Source organism: Phalacrocorax aristotelis, chromosome 4 (assembly GCF_949628215.1).
Source record: "Phalacrocorax aristotelis chromosome 4, bGulAri2.1, whole genome shotgun sequence".
NCBI classification, from domain to species: Eukaryota; Metazoa; Chordata; class Aves; order Suliformes; family Phalacrocoracidae; genus Phalacrocorax; species Phalacrocorax aristotelis.
Genome location: NC_134279.1, coordinates 38,867,614 through 38,890,052, shown reverse-complemented (window position 1 = coordinate 38,890,052; position 22,439 = coordinate 38,867,614). Strand labels below are relative to the sequence as shown.

General features: G+C 36.2%; 1 protein-coding gene across 2 annotated transcripts in view; it reads left to right on the top strand.

The window, feature by feature from the left end:
• FSTL5 (follistatin like 5) overlaps positions 1 to 16,157 on the top strand; it is a 334,169-nt gene extending 318,012 nt beyond the window's left edge. For both annotated transcript variants that reach the window (XM_075091052.1, XM_075091051.1), the window contains one exon: positions 13,742 to 16,157. In XM_075091052.1, the coding sequence (XP_074947153.1) occupies positions 13,742 to 14,444 (703 nt within the window). In that variant the 3' untranslated portion in view covers positions 14,445 to 16,157. The remainder of the gene's footprint in view (positions 1 to 13,741) is intronic.
• Positions 16,158 to 22,439: the final 6,282 nt, after the last annotated feature.

Here is a 22,439-nt window from a genome sequence, read left to right as displayed (position 1 = left end):
CCAATTCCACCATGCCTCCTAAACCATGTCCTGAAGTGCCACACCTACATGTCTTTTAAATGGTGACTCCACCACTGCTCTGGGCAGCCTGTTCCAATGCCTGACCACTCTTTCAGTGAAGAAATTTTCCCTAATATCCAATCGAAATCTTCCCTCATGCAGTTTGAAGCTGTTTCCTCTCTTTCTATCACTAGTAACTTGGGAGAATAGACCAACGCCCACCTCACTACAACCTCCTTTCAGGTAGTTGTAGAGAGCAATAAGGTCTCCTCTCAGCCTCCTCTTCTCCAGGACAAACAACCCCAGTTCCATCAGGTGCTCCTCATAAGACCTGCTCTCCAGACCCTTCACCAGCTTCATTGCCCTTCTTTGAACATGCTCCAGCAACATGATATCTCTCTTGTAGTGAGGGGACCCAAACTGAACACAGTATTCAAAGCGCAGCCTCAACAGTGCTGAGTACAGGGGCACAATCACTTCGCTTCCCCACTCCTACTGGCCACACTATTCCTGATACAAGCCAGGATGCTTTTGGCCTTCTTGGCCACCTGAGCACACTGCTGGCTCATGTTCAGCCGGCTGTCAACCAGTGCCCCCAGGTCCTTTTCCACCAGGCAGCTTTCCAGCCACTTCTCCCCAAGCCTGTAGCGTTGCATGGGGTTGTTGTGACCCAAGTGCAGGACCCAGCGCTTACCCTTGTTGAACCTCATACAATTGACCTTGGCCCATCGATCCAGCATGTTCAGATCCCTCTGTAGAGCATTCTTACCCTACAGCAGATCAATACGCCTGCCCAACTTGGTGTCATCTGTAAACTTACTGAGGGCACACTCAGTCCCCTCATCCAGATTATTGATAAAGATATTAAATATAACTGGTCACAACACCGAGCTCTGGGGAACCCTGCTCATGACCATCTGCCACGTAGATGTAGCTCCGTTCACCACAACTCTCCAGGCTCAGCCATCCAGGCCATTTTTTACCCAGCAAAGAGTACACCTGTCCAAGCCATGAGCCACCAGCTTCTCTAGGAGGATGCTGTGGGAGACAGTATCAAAAGCTTTGCTAAAGTGCAAGTAGACAACATCTACAGCCTTTCCCTCATCCACAAGGCGGGTCACCCGGTCATAGAAGATCAGGTTGGTCAGGTAGGACCTGCCTTTCATGAAGCCATGCTGTCTGGGGTTGATCATCTGGTTGTCCTGCACTTGACTGGTGAGCTCACTAAAGATGTATATTTACGTTATGTAACACGTGCTTTTTATATAAAATGATACACCCCTCCATTAAAACTCTGCAGACTGGGAGTAAGTAAACGGCAGGTATGTGATAATCCTGTTTCATGTAGTCTCAGCACTGCGTCGATGTGCTTTTTTCCACCCTCTTATCCCTCCCTCTGCCCTGTAAGATTTAGAAGACAGAAAAAGGGAATTCCTAGGTGCTTGAGGATATTTTGCTATAGACCTATACACAGTCATAACAAAATGGTAGCATAATCCTTGTCACTTTTCATCAGCATTACAATAACTATGAAATACAACAACTCACAGGACAAGTGTTTGCCCTGTGGCTATATCAGCTGGACAATATACACCTCCTTGTCTAATGGCTAGGCATTTTTGTTTGAAAACAATGTCAACTCTTTCCAGATATGGAAAGGGATATTAGAATGTGTCACTGCTGAAGTTCAGGCAATAATTACTGACCTTCTGGCATTGGAAATAAGTGTCTCATTAAGCCTTTCCTTAATAATAGAAAATAGGAAAAATTTTACTTAGGTACTACTGGGATGAAGATGGGAAGTTATGCACCTAAGTGTGACATCTTGTAACCAGGAAACCTTCTATAGAACTGCGTGAGTCACTGAAGATTTCAGTCAAGTTTCTGTTTTTCAGGTTCATTTACCACTATCAATACATTACACATTCTACTAATGATATTTCTACAATACATTTTGTAATTTATTGAAATCTAGTTTCTTGTTATTGAACAAACCCATGGAAAACTGAGCAGGAAGCTGTACACATTTTAAATTTTTTTAGTCACATTCAAAGCATTTTTGTCATAGATAGAAAGAAGAACGATGTAACATATATAAGAACACCAAGATATTTAAGAGGAAAAAGGAGTTCTTGTTAATTCCTCAAAAGCAAAATATTCCCAATGTGCTATGCAATAGTCAAAGCTCCTTAGGCTGAACAGTCCTGATACAGAACTTGATGGGAATGTTACATAAAACCAACATTACTTTTGCAAAAATATAATGAACTATTTTTCCACAGGGGGATTGGATCTGGTTTGAAAGTAGCTCACCACATTAAAGGACAGTGATTGAATAAGTATTTTGGACAGTGAAAGGGGGCTAGCTATATAAATCCTGTGTGGTGACATACTCTGCACTTGCACATTTTTTTTGTAAGTGTAAGTCATCTGTTGTATACCGTGTAAGGATTTATATTAAAAGGAAATTTGTTTTTACCACTTACACCTGTCACAAACAATGGAACTTAAGGTGGTTGAAGTTTCATAAAAAATGTTAAAATTGGATGTGATAAAAGAGAGGAGAGTAAGACTTGTAACAACTGGTAATGCAGATGTATAACGATAATACCCAGTAAGATTTCCAAAATTAATACCTCTTAAAATATGAGTTTAAGTTCATGCTTCATGGCATAAGTTACTTCTCAATGATGGGCAAGTTCCTGTGAGCAAGTTATTCCAAACCCATTTGTTGAAGGATTTCCCATACTCTGAGGCATTTGGTACTCTGATGAAAGAGGGGAGTAGTTTTGGTAGAGCATTAAGCTGATTTGCTATGTAGATTCCTTTGTTTGTCAGCTTGGCAATGAGAGTTTCCAGGTTAACAGTTTTGCAGTAGTTAGGGAAATAGTATAGTGATAATTATGATAACTATTTGGGGAAAAAAGAATGATGCAATTCATGGTTTTACTGTTCACTGTTTTTGTCTTACATACAGGCTTACAGTTCCATAAAACTAGGACCCAGATCCCATATTTTAAATACATCTAAAATACTAAAAAAAAAAATCTCACCTTGAATGTATGTTGTGAGACAATAGTAGAAGTAATAATTATAACATGTTGTTAACTTAGTCATAATTATTCTACTCTGAAACATGTGGGTAGGTTTTTCCATTAGAATTAGGAAAATAAGGTACTCTTCTGTATAAGCTTCACTTAATTTTCTTCTAAATGCATTTTATAATTAACAGCTTTTGGGATATTCTTCCTGCCTCTTTTAGATTAGTTTGGACATGACATTTTTAGCTATCTCAGTTTCTCTTTGTCTGGGTACTGTGAAGCTCATTAGCTTTTATGGAAAGCTAATGACTCCCTGTGGTGGGTTGACCCCAGCTGGCAGCTAAGGCCCGGCCTAGCAGGAACAATGGCTACTTTGGAAGGAGTTTTTTTGTTGAGCATGTTATATGGTATGGAACATACCTTTGGTCAGTTCAGATCAGCTGTCCCAGCTGAGTCATCTCCCAACTTCCTGCCCACCCCCAGCCCACTCACAGGGAGGGCAGAGTGAGAAACAGAAAAGGCCTTGATGCTGTGCAAAGGCGGATCAGCAATAACTAAAACATCGGCAGGTTATCAACACTTTTGTTCACAAATCTAAAACACAACACCATACAGGCTGGTATGAAAAAGCTTAACTCCATCGCAGCCAAACTCAGTATACTACTCATACAGAAAGTGCTACAGAGTTGCTAAGTATTATTATTCCTATTTCTCTTAATTATTGGTCAAATGTATGGTAGAAAATATTGACAATCTGGGATTAAAATATTTATTATTCATTCATATGGAGTGAGTGAAGAAAGAAACAATCTCAGGTTTCAGAGTTCTACCATAAACTCCAATTGGAGTGAGATGCCCACAGGCTACAGATTCCCACTTGCATTAACTGTAAAATAAATGGAAATGTGAAGATTCGTTCTCACGTCTTGCAGGCTTGAGTTGCACAGGATCCCAATATGCACTCTGACAAACGCCTTTATATGCTGTCTGATATTGTGCATGATTTCACTGCATGGAAGAGACATGAGGGTTGAGATTCTCATAAATATTAATCAAGAATTATTGAACAGTGGGAGGCTTCTGCATATCAATCTATATGAGAGGAAACTTTGCATTAAATACACCACCATCTAGCTATAAATCATTTGGGAAAAGTCAAAGTACTCTCAAGTATCACTTGTTGCTTTCCAACAGGCTAATTAAAAAAACCAGGCTAGCAGTACATAGGTGACAGACACAATTTCATCACATGATTATGAAAGGCTGGATTTTTTTTTAATCCTATTAGAAGACAGTGCTTTTGAAAAGTTATGAGACTGTGGTAGCTTTGGGGGTTGAGTTCAGCTATCCACAGAACAGAATGAAACATAGAATAGTAGTGCAGGCTTCTTTACTCAGATTTGATAGCTTTGCTTTACTTTGAATGGGAAAAAAATTAGGATAGTGAAAGCTCTTCCCATGCACTTGCTGTTTTGGTTTACTGAGATGACCATCAGAACCATCTTACTGATATAAGTTTTGTGAAATCCCCCATCACACTGGGCCTATAGGCACCACTGGAGGACAACATTTTGTTACAGCTCTGGTAAATCACCCTTTTTTATTACACAAGGCTTTTTTGGGTCCCTGAATGTACTAACCTGTGACATCCAAAGCTACTTTTAACCTTAATGACTTGCAGTACTATTTTCTGATAAATTTGGTAAGTATTTTTGTATTCACATTTGCTCTTGCCTCCTCATCAGAAAGACAAAGGGCAACTTGGCAATGAAAGCAGCGTTAACAATCTGACACTGGCATGCTGAGAAGATTCTTAATACTGGACAGAAGGGAAGTACAGACAGATTCACCCGGTGTTAGCAGGCAGCAATTAGGTTATTGGACAGTGGGCTAAAATTTATTTGCCACTGATCATTCCTATGTGCAAGCAGGTAACGGTTCTGAAGGAGGACTCTGTGATCTATCACTGTTCCTCCAACCTATCCACCATAATATTCTACATTCAGATCTATAAACCTCAAAGGAATGACTGTCCTTAGAACATCTTTCTTCCCAAGTGCAATTATAGCTGTTATAGTTGTATAGTTGTAACCTTAAACATGCAATTCAGAAACTTCCTGAATCTGGAGACCTAGGTGTTGTCAAGGGGGATGTTTATTTTGAAGATGTGTGTGTATGAAAGATCAGTAATTGTAGGAGTTATTAGTAACTGACATGTAAAATTCACAATTACTTAAGACCAGAAACAGCGTAAGATTAATTTTTTTAAAAAATAACATTTTTTTCATACAGTGGATGTAAAAATGGCATCTAAACCTCAGGCCTGAAGAATGACATTCCTCTGCATATTACTTTTCTTCTGTGTGCATGTGTGTGTGAGTTAAGGTATTGTGCCAAATCACAACTAATGTCATGAAATTTGAAACACTTGATTGCTTCTTAAAATCTCAGCATCAGATGACTGAGTAGTATAAGATTAAAATCTACTGCACTTAAGTAATTTTCACTGTATGAACAAAACAAAAAAATAGGTGTTTCATATATTCGCAGGCTAGAAGAGACCATGAGAACATCTTGTCTGACCCTCTGTATATACCATAGATTTTAAACATTTCAAATAGTCATCCAGAGATTCAGATAATGAATCTGATGTTTCTAAAACTACATCTACTTGGGTTTGGCCGAATCTTCCAAAAAAAGCATAATCTTTTCCTGGAGATTCTTACCAAAGAAAATTTGTTCTCTGTGGCAGCTTGTGGCAACGGTTTATTGTCCCCATTGTTAGAAAAAATTACCTATTTTTAAATTTGTCTGGTTTCAGTCTGCAATCATTATTATAACTCCTCTGTGAAATTGAAGACAACATTACTCAACAGAATGTTCTCTCTGATTAGGTGTGTATATATATATAGATAAGTTGTAAATAGGTCTCTGTTATACTTTTCGTGAGCTAAATATATTGGACTGTCTCAGACTCTTGCTTAAAATTATTGTCTCCATCCTTCAAATAATTTTCAGATTTTTCCTTGCCCCTAGTTTTTTAATATTACTTTTTAGAAGGGCAGAAATAAAATAATATGAAGCAGTCTTAATTTGGTCTCCCCAATGCAGAATACATATATGAGACTGTCGCATTATTCTTACCTCTCTGTATATTCCTCCAAGGACTGTACAAGGAGTTTTGGGTCTTTTTTTGTTGTTGTTGATTCATTAGGCTCGGATCTCGGATAGACCTGCATGTCTGTCATCCTTCGTAGTCATTACTTTTCAGGATATTGTTCTATATCCATGTCCTGCATTCCTCATTCACACGTAAAGTTGCTCGACTTTAACCTTGGCTATGTTTGAACACATGACTTTCCTGTCATTATTTATGATCTTAGTGTCATGGACACGTATTTACATCCAAATCCCCTGTGAAAATTTTGTGAAGTATCAGATTTGGTACCAAGCAGAAGCAAAACCGCAAAATGATGATTCTGATTTGACAACTACTTTTTATTGCAGAGAAATTATTTTTCCTTCAGGTATCAGTTTTTATTCCAAGAAAGATATGATCTCCTGATATTCAGTTACCTTCAGTGAGGTTTTCTAAAAGAAAAAAAGAAAAAGGTTTTTCTGACGAAGTTCATCTTTCCATGACCCCATGTTGACTGCATTATCTTCATGTTTTTCTGTAGTTGGTTCTCATATAATCTATTTTATTATTTCCTTGGGATATTGTAGGGGAATAGACAGGGATCGGCAACCGGAAGATCATGGGATGTGACGGAAAGATAGACTCCTCCCCATAGGAGTGGCAGGAACAGGAAGCGCAAGAGCTATATAAGCGTGTGACGCAGCTAAATAAACGGACATTTTGTATCCATCATATTGATGTCTGTGCATCACTGTCCCCAGGGTGGTTAGAGCCCTGTGTCCCGGAGATATGCGGCCCAAGATAAGTTCTCCCGTAGAAGCGTACAGCTACAGGATATGCATCAAGCTACTCAGTTTAGCTGGGATACCTGGCTTTATCTTATGAATATGTTGACAATCATCTTCAGATTTTCCAAATTTACCAGTTATTCTGAGGTTTATTAAGACATTAAGAGTTAGTCAAGTCTTTCAAAATTATCAGGAACAAATTACCTAACCTGGCAGATATACGTTGTTATAAAAAAACCCCTGTTTATCATATTCCTCAATTACTAGTGGCTTGGAAAATAATTCCTCACCTTTAGGTAACAAATGTATACTTTCTCATTCTTTGGGGTTTTGGGGTTTTTTTTTACTATACCAGACATGGAATCGTCATCTTTCGTTATCAGTTTTCTTCACTCCCCCTTTTCTCTTCTGTATCTTCCCTCCAGAACTTCCGTTACTTTTTCCGTCCTTCCAATTCTGCCTAGCAATTCTCATAGACCAAGAATCAGTCACACAAACCTCACAGGCATGTGAACAGACCTCTCCCTTGATTTGATCCACTTCTCAAAACCCCAGCCGCACAGCACTCACTGAGACAGGCAGGCAAACAAATATATCAAGCACACAGCTTGCCAAATCCTTTTACATCCAAGAAGACTGGCAGCTTTGAAACTATTTTTTCCTTACTTCTTTTTCATCTGTATTATTGGGCTGTTTGGGTATTTACATCTCTGTCCAGCTTTACTGAATTTTAATTGAGGCACTGAAAAGTTGCAGTATGACAGCCTGAGAAAGTATTGTTTGAACAATAGTACTGATAAAATCCTATTAGTTCTAATAGATCACTTTTGGCAACCATACTTCTTGTTCTGGGGAAGGTTAGGTCCTTTGTGAGGGTTTACCAGCTTCCCACTTTGGATCTTCTCTCCCACCCAGGTCCAAAGTTCTGTCTAATTTTAATATTCACAAATATTATTTTGACAAAGTGGTTTCCTATGTTCTTATTCAAAATGATATATCTTAGTTGTGTGTACTTGCTCCCAACTGTCTTTTTAGGAACTCAGTTGCAATGGTGCCTGTAGCATGATCAGTTAGAAATCATGTTGGGCCTTAGATAACCTGTATTTTCACCCAGACTTTGCCAACAGATCATTATATAGACTTAGGCAAGTCATTAAACTTCTTTCTTCACTTGCTGTAATATTTGTAAAATGCTCTGAAATCAGTAGGTAAATCTGCTACTTAACTTCAGTGTATTATTTTGCTCACATAGCTGATCTTTTAGTGTACCCTCCTCCAGAAATATTACCTTCTAGGCTAGCTTTACATTGGTGTCCAAAGTAGTGGGTTTTTAAAGTCTGAACTAGAAAATATTATAAAGCAAAAAGTCTTCAGTACGTTAAGTGTACAAGAAAGTAGAATTATATTTTTTCCAGGCCTAGAGAAATTGCTACTTGAAGGAAGGAAGGGAGGGCACAAAACTGTGTTTTCAAATTTAGAAATAAGCAGAAGACAATGAATAGCATGGATAGTTGTAAATTTTAAGTCTACAAACGTGAGAAGATTTAAGAACGTGAAAAAGAACAATCACGAAAAAAAAAAACAAAACTGCCCCTCACACACTTTAAAAGTAAGTTACATTTTAAATGGGTATTCAGGTATAGCTGAATATATATGATTAGCTTCAGAGCAAGGGACGATAGTTCTTCCAGGTGCAACAAATATAGCATCAGGATAAGGTTGTTGCGATCTTGAAGCCGGTGTCTTTAGTTTTCAAATAAACGCAATTACTGAAGCTGATGCCACTATTAAAATGGCAAGAACAATCTACCCAAGATACTGTAAGCTTTTTACTTGTGGTTTTTGGGCTGGTAACTAAATCTTACAAAGACATAAATCTGCACAAGAAACTAGAATGCTTTGGAAAGTAGTGGTTGAAATACTTGAGACATGATATGTTTTCAGCTGGTGTATGTTTTAAAGTGTGTTTGCTGATTCACTCTAGAATAAGAATGTGACTAACCCTGAACATCCGGAGCCCCCTCTGCTCTGGCTCCTAATCTGTTTCATTCGTACCAGCCAGGTTAATCAACAGACACTATTTAAAGCATTTAAATGGTTCCGCAATAACTAAATTCATCTTAATGGCATGCACTGGGGAATGCTTAAGCAAACCTCTTACCTGGCAGAATTTAGGGGATTTGTTTGGCAGAAGGTACCACCAGGTAATGAGAAGCTGGAGGACAAACCAATGTGTATTATGGTTTGTCTTTTATTATGTATATTAATATATATAGTGATTGTGTATTATTGAGATATTGTATATATTTTTAAATAATAATATTTATAGTATTTAAGGAATTTAATGTTGTTAATAAAATAATATTTATTTAACTTAATGTAATGTATGTTTATTTATAACATGTTATTACTTAGTATAAAATTAATGGAAAATTATACTAAATTACTAATATTTCTACTTTAAAAACAATTTTTATATAATATTGATATATAAATATCTCATTTTTCCTCCATGAGGAAAGCTAATTGTTGAGTGTCTTTTCACACCTTCAACTGATGCAACACTTAGGAAAAGTATGTAAGACCTTATCTTTAATTTAATTTTAGAGTATATATTCACTGGTTTGGTAATCAAGCATTTTTTGTAACCAAAGTTAACGTAAGCTGAGTGCAGCTGTGGTTCGAAAGCATATTATGCTGAGACTATTTGAGAAGCAAAGAGTAGTAACTTATATGTTCCTCTTGAAATCAATGGCATTTGAATGAAAAATATTGCATAAATTGATCACTAACACTGCTTAATCAATTACTCATAAATAAGGCAGATTTCATTGAATCAAACTGATTTAAATCAGAAGAGTTGCTGATTTACATAATTGACGCTCATCTTGTTTTGTGTTGGTATTTTACTTCAGAAAGAAAGGGTTATTTTAATCAGCTGGAATAATCTTTAAAGTAAATAGATTTGCAAGCAGCACAAAGATTTCTTTTTGCTGTCAGGTTGATACATGATATATGAAAAAAATCATTTAAGGGTTTGTCCAGTTTAAAATATATTTATTTAGATTCTAAAATTTTTTTTGTGGTACAAAATGGTTAAAAAGTCGTTACTTTTTTTAAAAAATAATTACTTGTGTTTTCTTTCAAGTGGGATAGAAACTAGAGCACAGCTCAAAACATACAGCAAAATTTTACATCTTTTTCCTGAGCTAAATAAAGGTACCATGAAATACGATGGATTCACATATACAATAAAATGTTGAACACACATATGCACAATAAAATGTATCAACTGTGTATGAATGATAAAGGACTGATTTATTACAGAAAACCATTTTTAACTCTTTAATACAGTTTCTGAAGACAGTAGGCCAAACTTTCAAAGGTATTTATATATTTAATCATATAGATGTTGTCTGATGGGATTTTCAACATCATATAATTGCCTTTGTGTGTTTTTGTATATCTAAAAATATCATTTGGATATAAGTCTGTGTTTCAAGTACATACATAAATTAAAAACAGCTTTGTGATTTCTTATTTTTCCCCATTACTTTGTATTATACTGGAAGACAAAAATAATGTTTTCAAACCCAAAGTGAGCTTACAAAAAAATCCAAAAATGTTTTCGTTGTGTTCGCTATTGAAATTGTGATCAAAAGGAATTAAAGCAAAAAATGGCTGCACTGTGTACTTACATTAACATAGATGGAATAATATCATAATAGATGAAAATAAAGTATTTAATGTATTCAGTGCCTGCCATTACATTGACCTAAAATTAGGTTTTTTCCCTTGCCTTCACTTACCTTTAACTCATAAAAATAATGATAATTGAGAAGGGTTCATGAGCATCATATTTATTTTTCAATTTATGCAAATGACATCAGTAATTGATAGTAGGATTATCTTTTAACACAGATACTCATAAACTTAGAAGTAGCTTAAGTACCTTTCTTCTAAGAATAGAAATTTTAAAAATCATATTGAATAGGAGCAGACCTAAGTGAAAAATCCTTTTTTCTTTGAAAGTAATAATTTTTATCTATTTACCTCAGAAATCAAGTAATTTTAGTATATTCCTAATATTCACCAAGTTGTGTTATTGAATTTGTCTTCCTAGAATTATATAGGTTAACTCACTTTTAAAAAAATTTCTCCATGCTTGAATTAGCCACTGTAATTTTTGTCCCATGTTACACCATTCCACAGTAATGACAGATTGTCCCATATATCCAGTTTCTCTCTCCAAAAATACCTTAATCTCTCTTGCATGTACCAACAATCTTCTTGCACAGCAGTATGTCCACTTTTCTCCACGTTCCTTCCCTATGTTTTCCAACCTGTTACCTGTATGTGTTAAATCTAAGCCATAGGATGAATTCCTGCTGAGTTCACCCCAGCTTCCCTCTGCCGGGAGCATGGTTATCCTCCACCCAGCCACAGATCCACATCACATGAACTCCTCCCCCACATTACAACCTCTGCTCATCAAATGTGGCCAATGGATTCCAAAGCAGTAACACCAGAGTAGGGCAGGGATGAAGAGAGTGGTCTGCATGTAATTACATGAACCTAACTGTATTAGAAATAGGGCTGAAGATTGATTATACTTGAAGAAGTTTGGCTGAGTTTACATTGTGTATAATATTAACTGTAACGTAACTTTCTGTGTTTGCTTTTGTTGCTTTTACGTTTTCTGATTTTTTAGTGCTTGATTTGGCAATCTAGATATTTCAGTTTTGTTTTGCACGTGAAAGTAATGAAAACAGCGATGACAATGCCTAGCCCTCAGTCCGTTCTCATCCGGAACAAAAGTCCCTTTGAGATGCACTAGGTTATTTGGTTATTGTTTTGCAGGAGTGAAGATTAAATAACAGATATATGTAAGTCATTGTCTAGAATGTTGTGAATGCTCTTGGACAGTTCACTGATTGTTGGTTTACCTTGGAGGCTGTTATGTAAAAGACAATCAATAAGCTAATTCTATTGTTCTTTTCTAACCACTGTTCATGTGTGTAATGTTGGGTGTTTAACACTGAGGTATGCCATAAACATCTGAAACGTCAGAATGTTGCTTGCTATTTAACCTCTTCTATTACAGGATGATTCTGTACATAATACAGTACAAGTTTGTTTCTCGCACCAAAAAATGCTTACTACATAATAACAGAATCAGGAATCAATGACTTTATGCCTTCCCAAAAAGATTAAGAAAAGGATAATATTAGATGGCCAAAACAGCTAAAAAACAAATTCTGCCTGATGATTCTAGTCTTCCTCTATTACAAAACAACAGACCTTGTGGATAAAAAAGTAGCAGTAGTTGCCAAGTTATCATGACATAACTCTTGTAAAGGCTCACTCACCCCTTTTTTTAACTGAGAAAATTTAATTCAGATTACACATTTATGAGTGGCTGAATAATAAAAGACAAAAATGGTCTAATAATCAGTTCAACTCGTAATCACAGGCAGTCTGATTCATGCTGTCCCATCTTTGGGTGGGAGTTGGACCAAATGAAATCCGGAGGTCCCTTCCAATCGAAATCATTCTATAGTTCTGTGTTCCTATGATACTGAAGGATTGATATGATGCAAGGATTTTGGAAGGTGAGGCTAAAATTAAAAATGTTCTTACATCTTCTGTAAGTAGGAAGTGCAAATGTAATTCACCCTGTCTTATATCAGAGGAACTTACTGAACACTGTCCTGAAAACTTTTTTTGCCTGTTACTTTGGTAGTTCACTGATTAGTAAATACATTGTGGTTGCAAAGTGTAGTGAGAAAATTTTGTGCTATTGTCAACTCAATTGTTGGAACATTCTGTCTGTCATAGTCCTTTATATCAATGGGACGTGAAAAGTATTTTTAGATTACATATCAGCATGCAGGTTCATTCGTAGGATCAAAGATTCAGAGGAAGATGTTATGTTAAGAAACGTACCAAAGGAAACAGCTGTTTGGGAAAAGTGCTGTGAAAGCTACTCAGATTGTAAGCAAAACTATTATACTTTCACATGACTCCATAAAATTTTGAGCAGTGGTTTTTGCCTAAATACAGTCAAATGATTGTGCAGTCAGAATTTATACGTTAACATTAGAGAATAGTCTTATAGTTCACATCTAAAATGTTATAAACATTCAGCTGTAGGGTTTTAAAGTTTAACCATATTATTCATGTTCAGTGAAAATTCCTTGATGTATGGAAAAGCATGAAGGGTCATTTAAATTGTAAGAAATATGGTGCTTGGATAGTTGGGAGGCATAAACCTAAATCCTCTTACGACATTCATTTCTACTGAATTAAAATGAGAAAGATTCAGATAATTATCCGAATAACAATGAGCTCTGGGTTAAGTTGACGTTCCCAAGAAAGTTGAAGAAATATATGAAGTGAATTAAAATATGTGGGATGTACTGTCTATTGTTATTTAATCTTCTTCTCTTTCCTGGCTTTTGTAAAAGTTATATCTGAATAGATATGCTCAGAGTAATCTTTACCTTTTCCCATATGTCAGTAGGAAAAAAACCACTTTTCCCATTAATCAGATAAATGGTTTTTAGACATTGTATTTGATGCACTCTAAATTACAATTTCAAAAACACTAAAAATTAAAACTGCTTAATATCTGAAACATCTGAAGCTGAGATATATCGTAATATACTGCTGCACATATTAGCTCATCTACTTTGCTTATAATGGCTTTCCCCCTTTGTACATAATGCACACGATAGCTCTGACTTTCTTTGATTTTGTGCTTTGCCTTCCAGGTTTGGATTTATTCTTCATAAGGATGAGCCTGTGCTCCAGAAAATTGATCTAGAAACTATGTCGTACATCAAGACAATTAGTTTAAAGGATTATAATTGCATTCCTCGGTCACTGGCTTATACACATCTTGGAGGATTTTTTTTTATCTGCTGTAAGCCTGATACCACTGGGGCTGTCCTACCGCAGCTTATAGTGGATAGTGTAACTGATTCTGTGATTGGATACAATGGCGATGTAACAGGCATGCCACATGTCTCTCCAGATGGACACTACCTTGTCAGCATTGATGATGCAAAAGGTCTCATGAGGATCCAGTCCATAACAATGAGAGGAGAAATACGGGATGCATTTGACATTCACACTAATTTGCACATATCTGATGTAGCTTTTCAGCCATCATTCACTGAAGCTCATCAATACAATGTCTACTGTAGCTCCAGCACACAAACTGATGTTCTCTTTGTGGAGCTCTCCTCTGGCAAGGTTAAGATGGTGAAGAGTCTGAAGGAGCCTGTCAAGGCAGGCGAATGGCTTTGGAACAGTAAGAACCGTCTTATAAAAGACAGTGGCCTTTTTGGTCAGTATCTCATGACCCCTTCCAAGGAATCTCTGTTTATCCTGGATGGACGCCTCAATAAGTTAAATTGTGAAATCACTGAAGTTGAGAGAGGCAACACAGTAATTTGGGTTGGAGAAGCATAAGGGTCTGTGTTAGATATTTACTGAATTAATAGTTTTACAGTACATTGCACTTAAATTACACCATTCTTCATATTTACACAATTTTCATTTTCAATTGTTAGACCCTTCTATACATGTTATTTCTTTGACTTGAACACAATTTGAATCAACTTCTACATAAAAGTTACTAAAACAATGGCTATTTCATAATGGTACTCCTTATTAATTATCAGCTGAGATTGTGTTGTTTGACTGAAATTACTAGATATTGAAATTGATGAGAAATATACATTATTTTAAAAGTAGTAGGAAAAAAAACCAAAAAGCTTCAGGGAATTTAAAATGATACTTTGCATTTGTAAATGGAAGACTTAAATATGATTCAAATTTTGGTTTGGTTTGCTTCAGACACAAAATAAGAGCTGTTTGTACCATTTTTGACTCCTTAAACTGAAATGTTATGTCCTGTTCTGTCCAGTCCACTGTTTAATCTTTTTGTGCCTTGAAGCGAAAGTCTCACATGAAAGGTAAAGCATTGAAATTGCATAATTTATTCCCACTGTGGCTACAGGATTGCTTGTAATTGGAAAGAAACTTTTAGTATAAAATTTCTAGCCTCAAGTTGTGGAACATACATGGAGAGGAAAAAAGGAGAAATTATATTTGCAGGGTTTTCTGCTCACTGCGATTTGAGGACTTTATTTTTATGGTGAGTCTTAGCTGAAGGAGTTGCTTGCAGTAGCTTAACCGTTTTTTAGAAAAAAATAGATGTTAGGTTTTTCAGCTGTCACAGGGTTTCATCAGCGAGGAATTTCAGTTCTACTAAAGAGAAACACTGCACTTACCTTTCAGAGTAAACCATGTTCTAAAAACCTGGCATCACAAAGCTTCACTTATGTCATCAAGGAAATTGTTATTTAAAAACAAGCAGAATGCATTTTAAGAAACTGAAAATGCAAAGAACTGAAGTCTACAACCAGTAGATAACATTTTTGCTTATGTACCATTGATCCATATTTGTTAAACCATTTGGTTAGCTCAACGGGTTTTCTATTCCATGCATCCAATTGGATTGTGCAAAAAATGAACAAACAACAAAAACTTTGTATTTTTTATAGTTTGTTTACTTAGAATTCTAATATTAACAATGCTTAAACATGTAAATGGGAAAAATAAGATTGCCAGAAGTAGACTAACAAGTCAGTAGGATCAGAAAGCCAGCAGTAAACAACTATCCAGACTTAGAGCAATGACTTAGAAGTTTGGGAGTATTTTTATTTTTATTATGTTTTTGCTAAAGAATGCTTATAAGCTCTTAAACTGACCTCCATTTACTGAAAGCAATCAGAAAAAAAATATCTTTTTTTAAACAAAATTTTACTGCAATTCAGATTGTGTAAAATTGCTTAGAAATCTGGAATTTTCTAGCATTGTAATCTTGTGTGCATTTAGCATCCTGCCCTGTGTGGTACAGTAGATCTCTCTTTAGCTTGAGCAAACCTTCTGGTAGGTAGATTTAACTAAGATAAGAGTCTGCTTACATTTCTAGCGACTGAATCTGTTTTCCTTTTTAACAACTTTTCTCTGTTGTGAACAAAGAACCATGTAAACTGTTACTCACTTACTTGCAGTAGTCTGTCTCATGCATTTTTCTTCTGTAACTTATACCACGTGAATGTTCTGTATGTAGAAAATGCTTGACAAAAGGAGAATAAACCCCATAAATTTTAATCAGTCCTGACTATGGTGAATGCTCCAATGTAGCCACACTGAAGTGGCGTGTAACACAGACTGTTACTTGAAAGCAAGAGAGAAGGAAGTTTATCTGCCTTTTATTATATATATATGTGTGTGTGTGTATATATAAATAACATACAGTGTGAACAGAAAACCTTTTAGAAGGGCTAAACTAACCAGAAAATGTTTCTTTGGCTGCTACAAAGAAAAACTCATCTATTAATCAATTAGGCACAGAGTAATTAGAGTATAGACAAATGTCTATTCTCATGCCTAGCCTCTGGAGCCAAAAGCCTATAGTCTAGAAGCTGTACAACATATAGGCCCAGACCAAGAAGCATGTCACTCCAGTAGCACAGAACAACTCCCTCTCCAGTCTGCTCAGTGTAAATGGATTGTACGCTTACTTTGCCCTCTCCTTGCCTAACCATTAACGTTAAAGGTAAGAATTGAATCCCATTATCATAATAAGCTTCCCTTTACAATGAAAGCTGTTCTGCATTCTGCATGATCCCTTACAATCTCTATCAAAGTCCAAGTCAATTGTCAGTTTTGGCAGCGTTGAATTCTTTTGTATTAGCAACATTTGACAATTGGAGAAGCTTTAAAACTTGAATAAACTATGTTGCTCGTTATATGAACCAGGAGACCAAAATCTCTAGTAAAATCTTTAACAGATGTTAATAATATGACAGTAATTAATATAGTATAGAAACTGTCCCAATCAGTTTAGAATTCTTGTTTGAAACCAGACTCTCTATTCCCACCCTAAGAGTATCTCTGACTCTGGCTAAAGGAGTAGAGGACTTGCCAAATCCCTGTATTTTGTTTAGCTAGTCCAGTGTAATAGCTTAAAGACCACAGTTTGTTTTCTTTCCCATTGTTATGGAACTGAAACAGGTTTCTGGTGTCCAGCAAGTGTTTGATCCCATTGAATAAATTAAAAATCAAACACTGCCTTCAGTGTTTCAAAATCCCCTTAATACAAACCCAGATGTAACAACCATTAGTTTTGAATCCTGTCTTTCGTAATTGCTGTTGGAAGCAGAGGCAACGAATGCCTTCTCTTAATTTATGGTAAGCACCCATAGTTTAGTTCATAAGCTGTTACAAACTATCAAGATTTAGGATTTTCTTATAGAAATACATTAGAGGAAAGTAGCGGAAAATAATGGAAATGTAATGGAAGAAGTCAAATGTACATGATGACCAAGTTCTGTTACAGCTGCTGAAAGTTTCTACTATGTTCCTGTAGACTAACGAATTTGAGACGCACATGCAAGGACAAGACAGAGTGCTCTTCACCAGGGATTGTGATGATAGGACCGCTTTTGCTAAGGTATTAAAAAAAATGTTATTTATAAGACATGGGGAAAAGACTCTGTGAGGCTATTTTAATAGTCAGCAAAGGAAAGTAAAAATGTTGCCAAAGTAAAAAAAGAGTTACTTTTCCCTTCAGTTTGACAGTAGACGTTTTTAATAGTCTGTGCCTGAAGGTATCTTTTAAACTACCATTCCGTAAACAGCTAATTATTTGCTGCACTACTATATCAATAGTAGTACATCAATACCTAGGGGGGATTAAAACCAGATTTTTTTTAAGTTTCTTTGTTATAAACTAGTAGAGATTTTTATTTTTAAATATTATCTTGCAATTTTTCAATTTTTGCATGTGGTCCAGAGTATCATCATCTGTCTTCATTTATATACTTTCTGACTACTCGGTTTATAATATCAAATTGTGAGAGATTGCTAGTTAAGCAACTGCATAAATAGGTAAACTGAAATCAGAACAACCCCTTCAGTGCATTTAATTATACTTCCCATAAACAAATTATTTCAAACATCTAGATATAAGATGCCAAAGAGTTCCTAAGTCCAAAAATAAAATGTCTTTGCAAATACATAAGAAATGTGTCTTGTCTTTCAAAACTTCAATGGAAAAAATGATGAAACACGTTTCAAAGAACTACATATTTTTGTTAGTTTTTATTAAGCCTCCTTCTTACACCATAACATTAAGCAAGGTTGTCTGTTAAATGCAAGTTAAAGGGCATCTGAACATTTAAGACTACGATAGTTATTATTTAGATTTTAGTGACTCTTCACGAGCAGTTTCAACTTTCTTCAATTAACAGAACCTTCTGAGCTTGAATATGGTATTTCTTTGTGTAACTGAACAGCTGTTTGGTTACACTGAGGTAGTGTCTGCATTTCAGTTAGGAATGAATATTCCCAAATATGGATTACAGAATAGCAGTCTTGCAAATTTTGAATGTTGCATTAAGAAGAGAACATAGTTATTACATCATTTTGCCTACATACCACAAGATACTCAGTTTGATTTCAACTGAAAGAGCATCATCAGCTTAACTGGAACATTTGGTTTTGTCTAGTGAAAGACCAATAACAGGATACTTTGCAGGACATTTTGTAAATAGATTAGTAGGTCTCAATTCTTAAAAAAAAAAAGACCAAACAAAACCCAAATATTACCAGTCATCTGTACTCATTTTTCCCCTTTTCATGGTATTTTGAACTGAATACCTGTAATGCATTTCAAGAGCTTCTGGAACAATGAATCAATTAGTTGCTACAGGAACATGCGTAGTGAATATTGCAAAAATCCAAAATTGCATTAACTAACATTTTCACTTCTTCTCCTTATTCTGCCAATTATTCTCGCAAACAACCTTAGGGAAAACCAATACAGTCAGATACGCTTTCTAAAATATTTTATAGGTCAACAGATTCCAGTTTTGTCTGATTTAACTTTATTGTGTGAATGTGTGGATCTGAACCAGGCTATGCTGTATCCTGAACAAGTGCTCTCACCACTGGATAGGGTACAAAAAGGAGGATGCCATCGCCCAATCCTTCTGCATCTACATTTCAAAAGAAAAGAAATATTACATCTTCAAAGACTGTAGATGGCTATTTTGATCTTTCTGAACTCAGATCCAAAACGGCAGGAGGCACCTTCCAGCTGTTCTCAGTAGCAAACTGAGATCATAGTGGGGGTCCTACACGCTGTGTCAGTTCCATTAGCTACCTCTAGACCGTCTTTTTCATCCTCTGCCTCTCCAAGCTCTAATTCTGAGGTACCCAATATTTCCCATTGACATAGAGGACTCCTAACAATAAGCTCAAGAAAGCCACTTCGCAGCAATACCTAACCTTATGGCACTTCTGACTCTAAATTAGCCTTATGTACTCAAGGAGTGTGTATCAACTGGTAACAAGGTGACCTGACAGTACCCTGTTTCTGCCAGGTTGTGGCCAATATCAGACCATCACTTTAGGAAATACTTTCAGGATAACGATTATTAAAGAAAATTAAAAAGGAAAAAAAAAAATCAACACCAAAACCTTATTTGCTGTCACAAGTAGCCAGAAAAATGCTTAAAACAGGGATCGATATACAAATTAAAATTTTGTTTCCTTTAAAATCAATTTGCAAAATATCAGGCTTTATAGGACTGCTATCACAAACTTATTCTCCACGTTTATTTATAAAATACTCTAAAATTTTACTCACTTCTGTGATAAAACAGTGAAAGTTTCCAGCATAAATTTATTCATGACTATGCCATTTTTGTGATATAATTCTTTGCCTTTGATAATTATACTGCTTCTTTGATAACATTTTCCCGACTATGTATGTGTAAACACTTGTCACAACTTCTCACCATTTTTTTGGTGAAGTTAGACAAGTACTTGATCACCATGATGGTTTCATAGCGGTTACAGTTGAAGTTCAGCTTTCTCGAATAGGGGTGGTCTGATTGAAAGCATTAATCTGAACAAGGTGAAGAGCTGCAACTCCCGTTTCCAATTTTTGCTGACAGCCCTATGAGGAAAACTGAGGTAAAGTGGCTTTTTTAGTCTGGAGAAGCATCTTCAGGGGGGCCTAATAGCAGCCTGCTAGGACCTATGGGGAGGTTATAAAAAAGATGGAGTGAGATTCTTCACAGTCCTCTCTGGCAGGAAGACAAGCCACAACAGCATAAATTGAGTCAAGAGTTTCAGACTGGATATAAGGAAAAGCTGTGAGGACATCCGAGCATGGGAGCAGATTGCCAAGAGAGGCTGTGCAGTCTCCATCCTTGGAGGTTTTCAACACCTGGCTGGATTATGCCATTCCCACCTTTAGCTGAACTAGCTTTGAGTAGGGTGTTGGACTACAGATCTGCCAAGGTCCCTTCCAACCTGAATTATTTTGTGATTGAATGATTATGACTTGGGGATGGAAACAATAGCAATCTTAATTTGTTTCAGTTGTTTTAAGTTTCTGACTGAGCTTGCACAGCAGGTATTTAAATGATACATTTGCAAATGAAAAACCCAAGTGTTAAGGCTGGGCTGAAATATGGCCTAAGCAAAACTCAAAAGTAACATGTTTTGTCACTTGAAATCCTTAGCTCTGAACATCTCACTGTAAAGCAAGGATATTGTAATTTTGAAATCTGGAACACATTTCTTGGCTTCCAGGAAATCCTAAGCTGATAATAGAATTTGTACAGGTTGCAATATGCGAAGGTAAGTACCCCTTTCTAAATATCTGAAAAAATACCTATAGCAGAAGAAAGGGATACTTGAGAACACCATTACAGATATGGTCTCTCAAGGCTCTGAGGCAGCATATGTCCAAATGGGAACAGAGCCGGTTAAGTGTATCCTTGGTTGCAACTCTTCAGGTGAAACTGTTCTGGGCATTTTATTGAGACCTAATAGGTATATTTATAATATGATTCAGTAGTGGAATAAAAGATTTTTTAACTTTCTAATCAATTTGAGATAGAAGACCTCATGTCATATCTATAGTCATCTCTTCAAAGGAAATACTTCAATATGGAAAAAGTCCTATTCAACTCTCATCAGTTTGTATTTTGCATTTTGGTTTTCAATTTAAGCAGGTCCTAAAGAAACTTACAGATGGCTTTTGTTTTGCAGTTAGCAACAAAAGTGTAAAACATATAGGAAGACATATTTAAATATTATTCAGCTGCAATGACCCCTAAGTATGAATTAAATTTTCTGTGATACAGTTGTCAAGATGGGGAAAAACATAAGCTTAACTCTGCATCTCAAAAATCCCAATTTCAACCAAATTCAGAAGAAGACAAGATAGAACATACTAGGCGAGAGAGAGGAAAAAGTCATTCAGAACATGAGTATCTACTAATTAGAGAGATGTGAGATGGAGTCCAGCAGTCAAGAATCTTTGCATTTGTACCACATTGACAATGTTTCAATGTGACCACCCCCCCACCCCCCCCAAGTGGAGGAAGACTCAGAAGAGAAGGGCAAAAATAATGAGCTCAAGGGAGAATGTAAAGAATGACCAATTATTGTAAAAAAAGCTGCACTTTTATAGGGACTGGAGAGTAACCTTTGTTTTAGATATATGGCTATACCAGTGAGTCATCAGGCTGTATAAGCAGCTTTTCCCAAGATAATTAGTGGAGAGTAATGTATTTTTGAGCTAGCCAGAGCAGCGTGGGGGGAGAAAGTATATATGTAGCTCAACCGAATGTTAAGTTTAGAACCTGGCCAGCTAATAAAATGAACTTTGAAGAATGCAGTGAGCTTGACCTGGCTTCAACCCTGATATTCCTTCCCAGTGACTGGGCACACCCAGCATCATGATGGTGAGCATAGAGACTCGTAGAGGGAATCATGTTTGCATGGTGATTCAATTGCATACCATGATAGCTATATTGTGCTTGTGCTGTAATTACACTATACTGCTGTATCACTCTACTAAATCAAAATCCCATGCAATGACAATTATATCAAATAAGTAAACTTGACATCAAACTTTAAACCCTCCTCTGTGGAATATCTAAAAGAACCTAGTCAGAGGGTATTGGACTCCGACATTCACCCACTACCACTCTATTTTATATAATACTGGAATGAAAAAAAAAAATTCAGCACTTACAGTATTTCATGGGATCACAATAAGAATGAAATTTGGGAAAAGTGGGCAAAATATTAGTTATGATATTATTAGGAGTTCTTTCGTAGTCAGTGAGCATCACATTACACAGAATACAGTAAAGGCAACAAAGACAGTGTGGTGAGCTATTTCATTCTTATATTGGGGAAGGAAGAGATTATAATAGATCTGTAATCTAGGAGTTAAACTGGTGTCTTAGACCTGCAAGGCAGAGATGTTTGCGTTTTTTGACACAGGAAATTGAAATCAACTTCCAGATTCTTTGAGGTTTTTCATGTTGTTGGTTTTTTTGAATAGTGACGTGGAAAGAAGTCTTC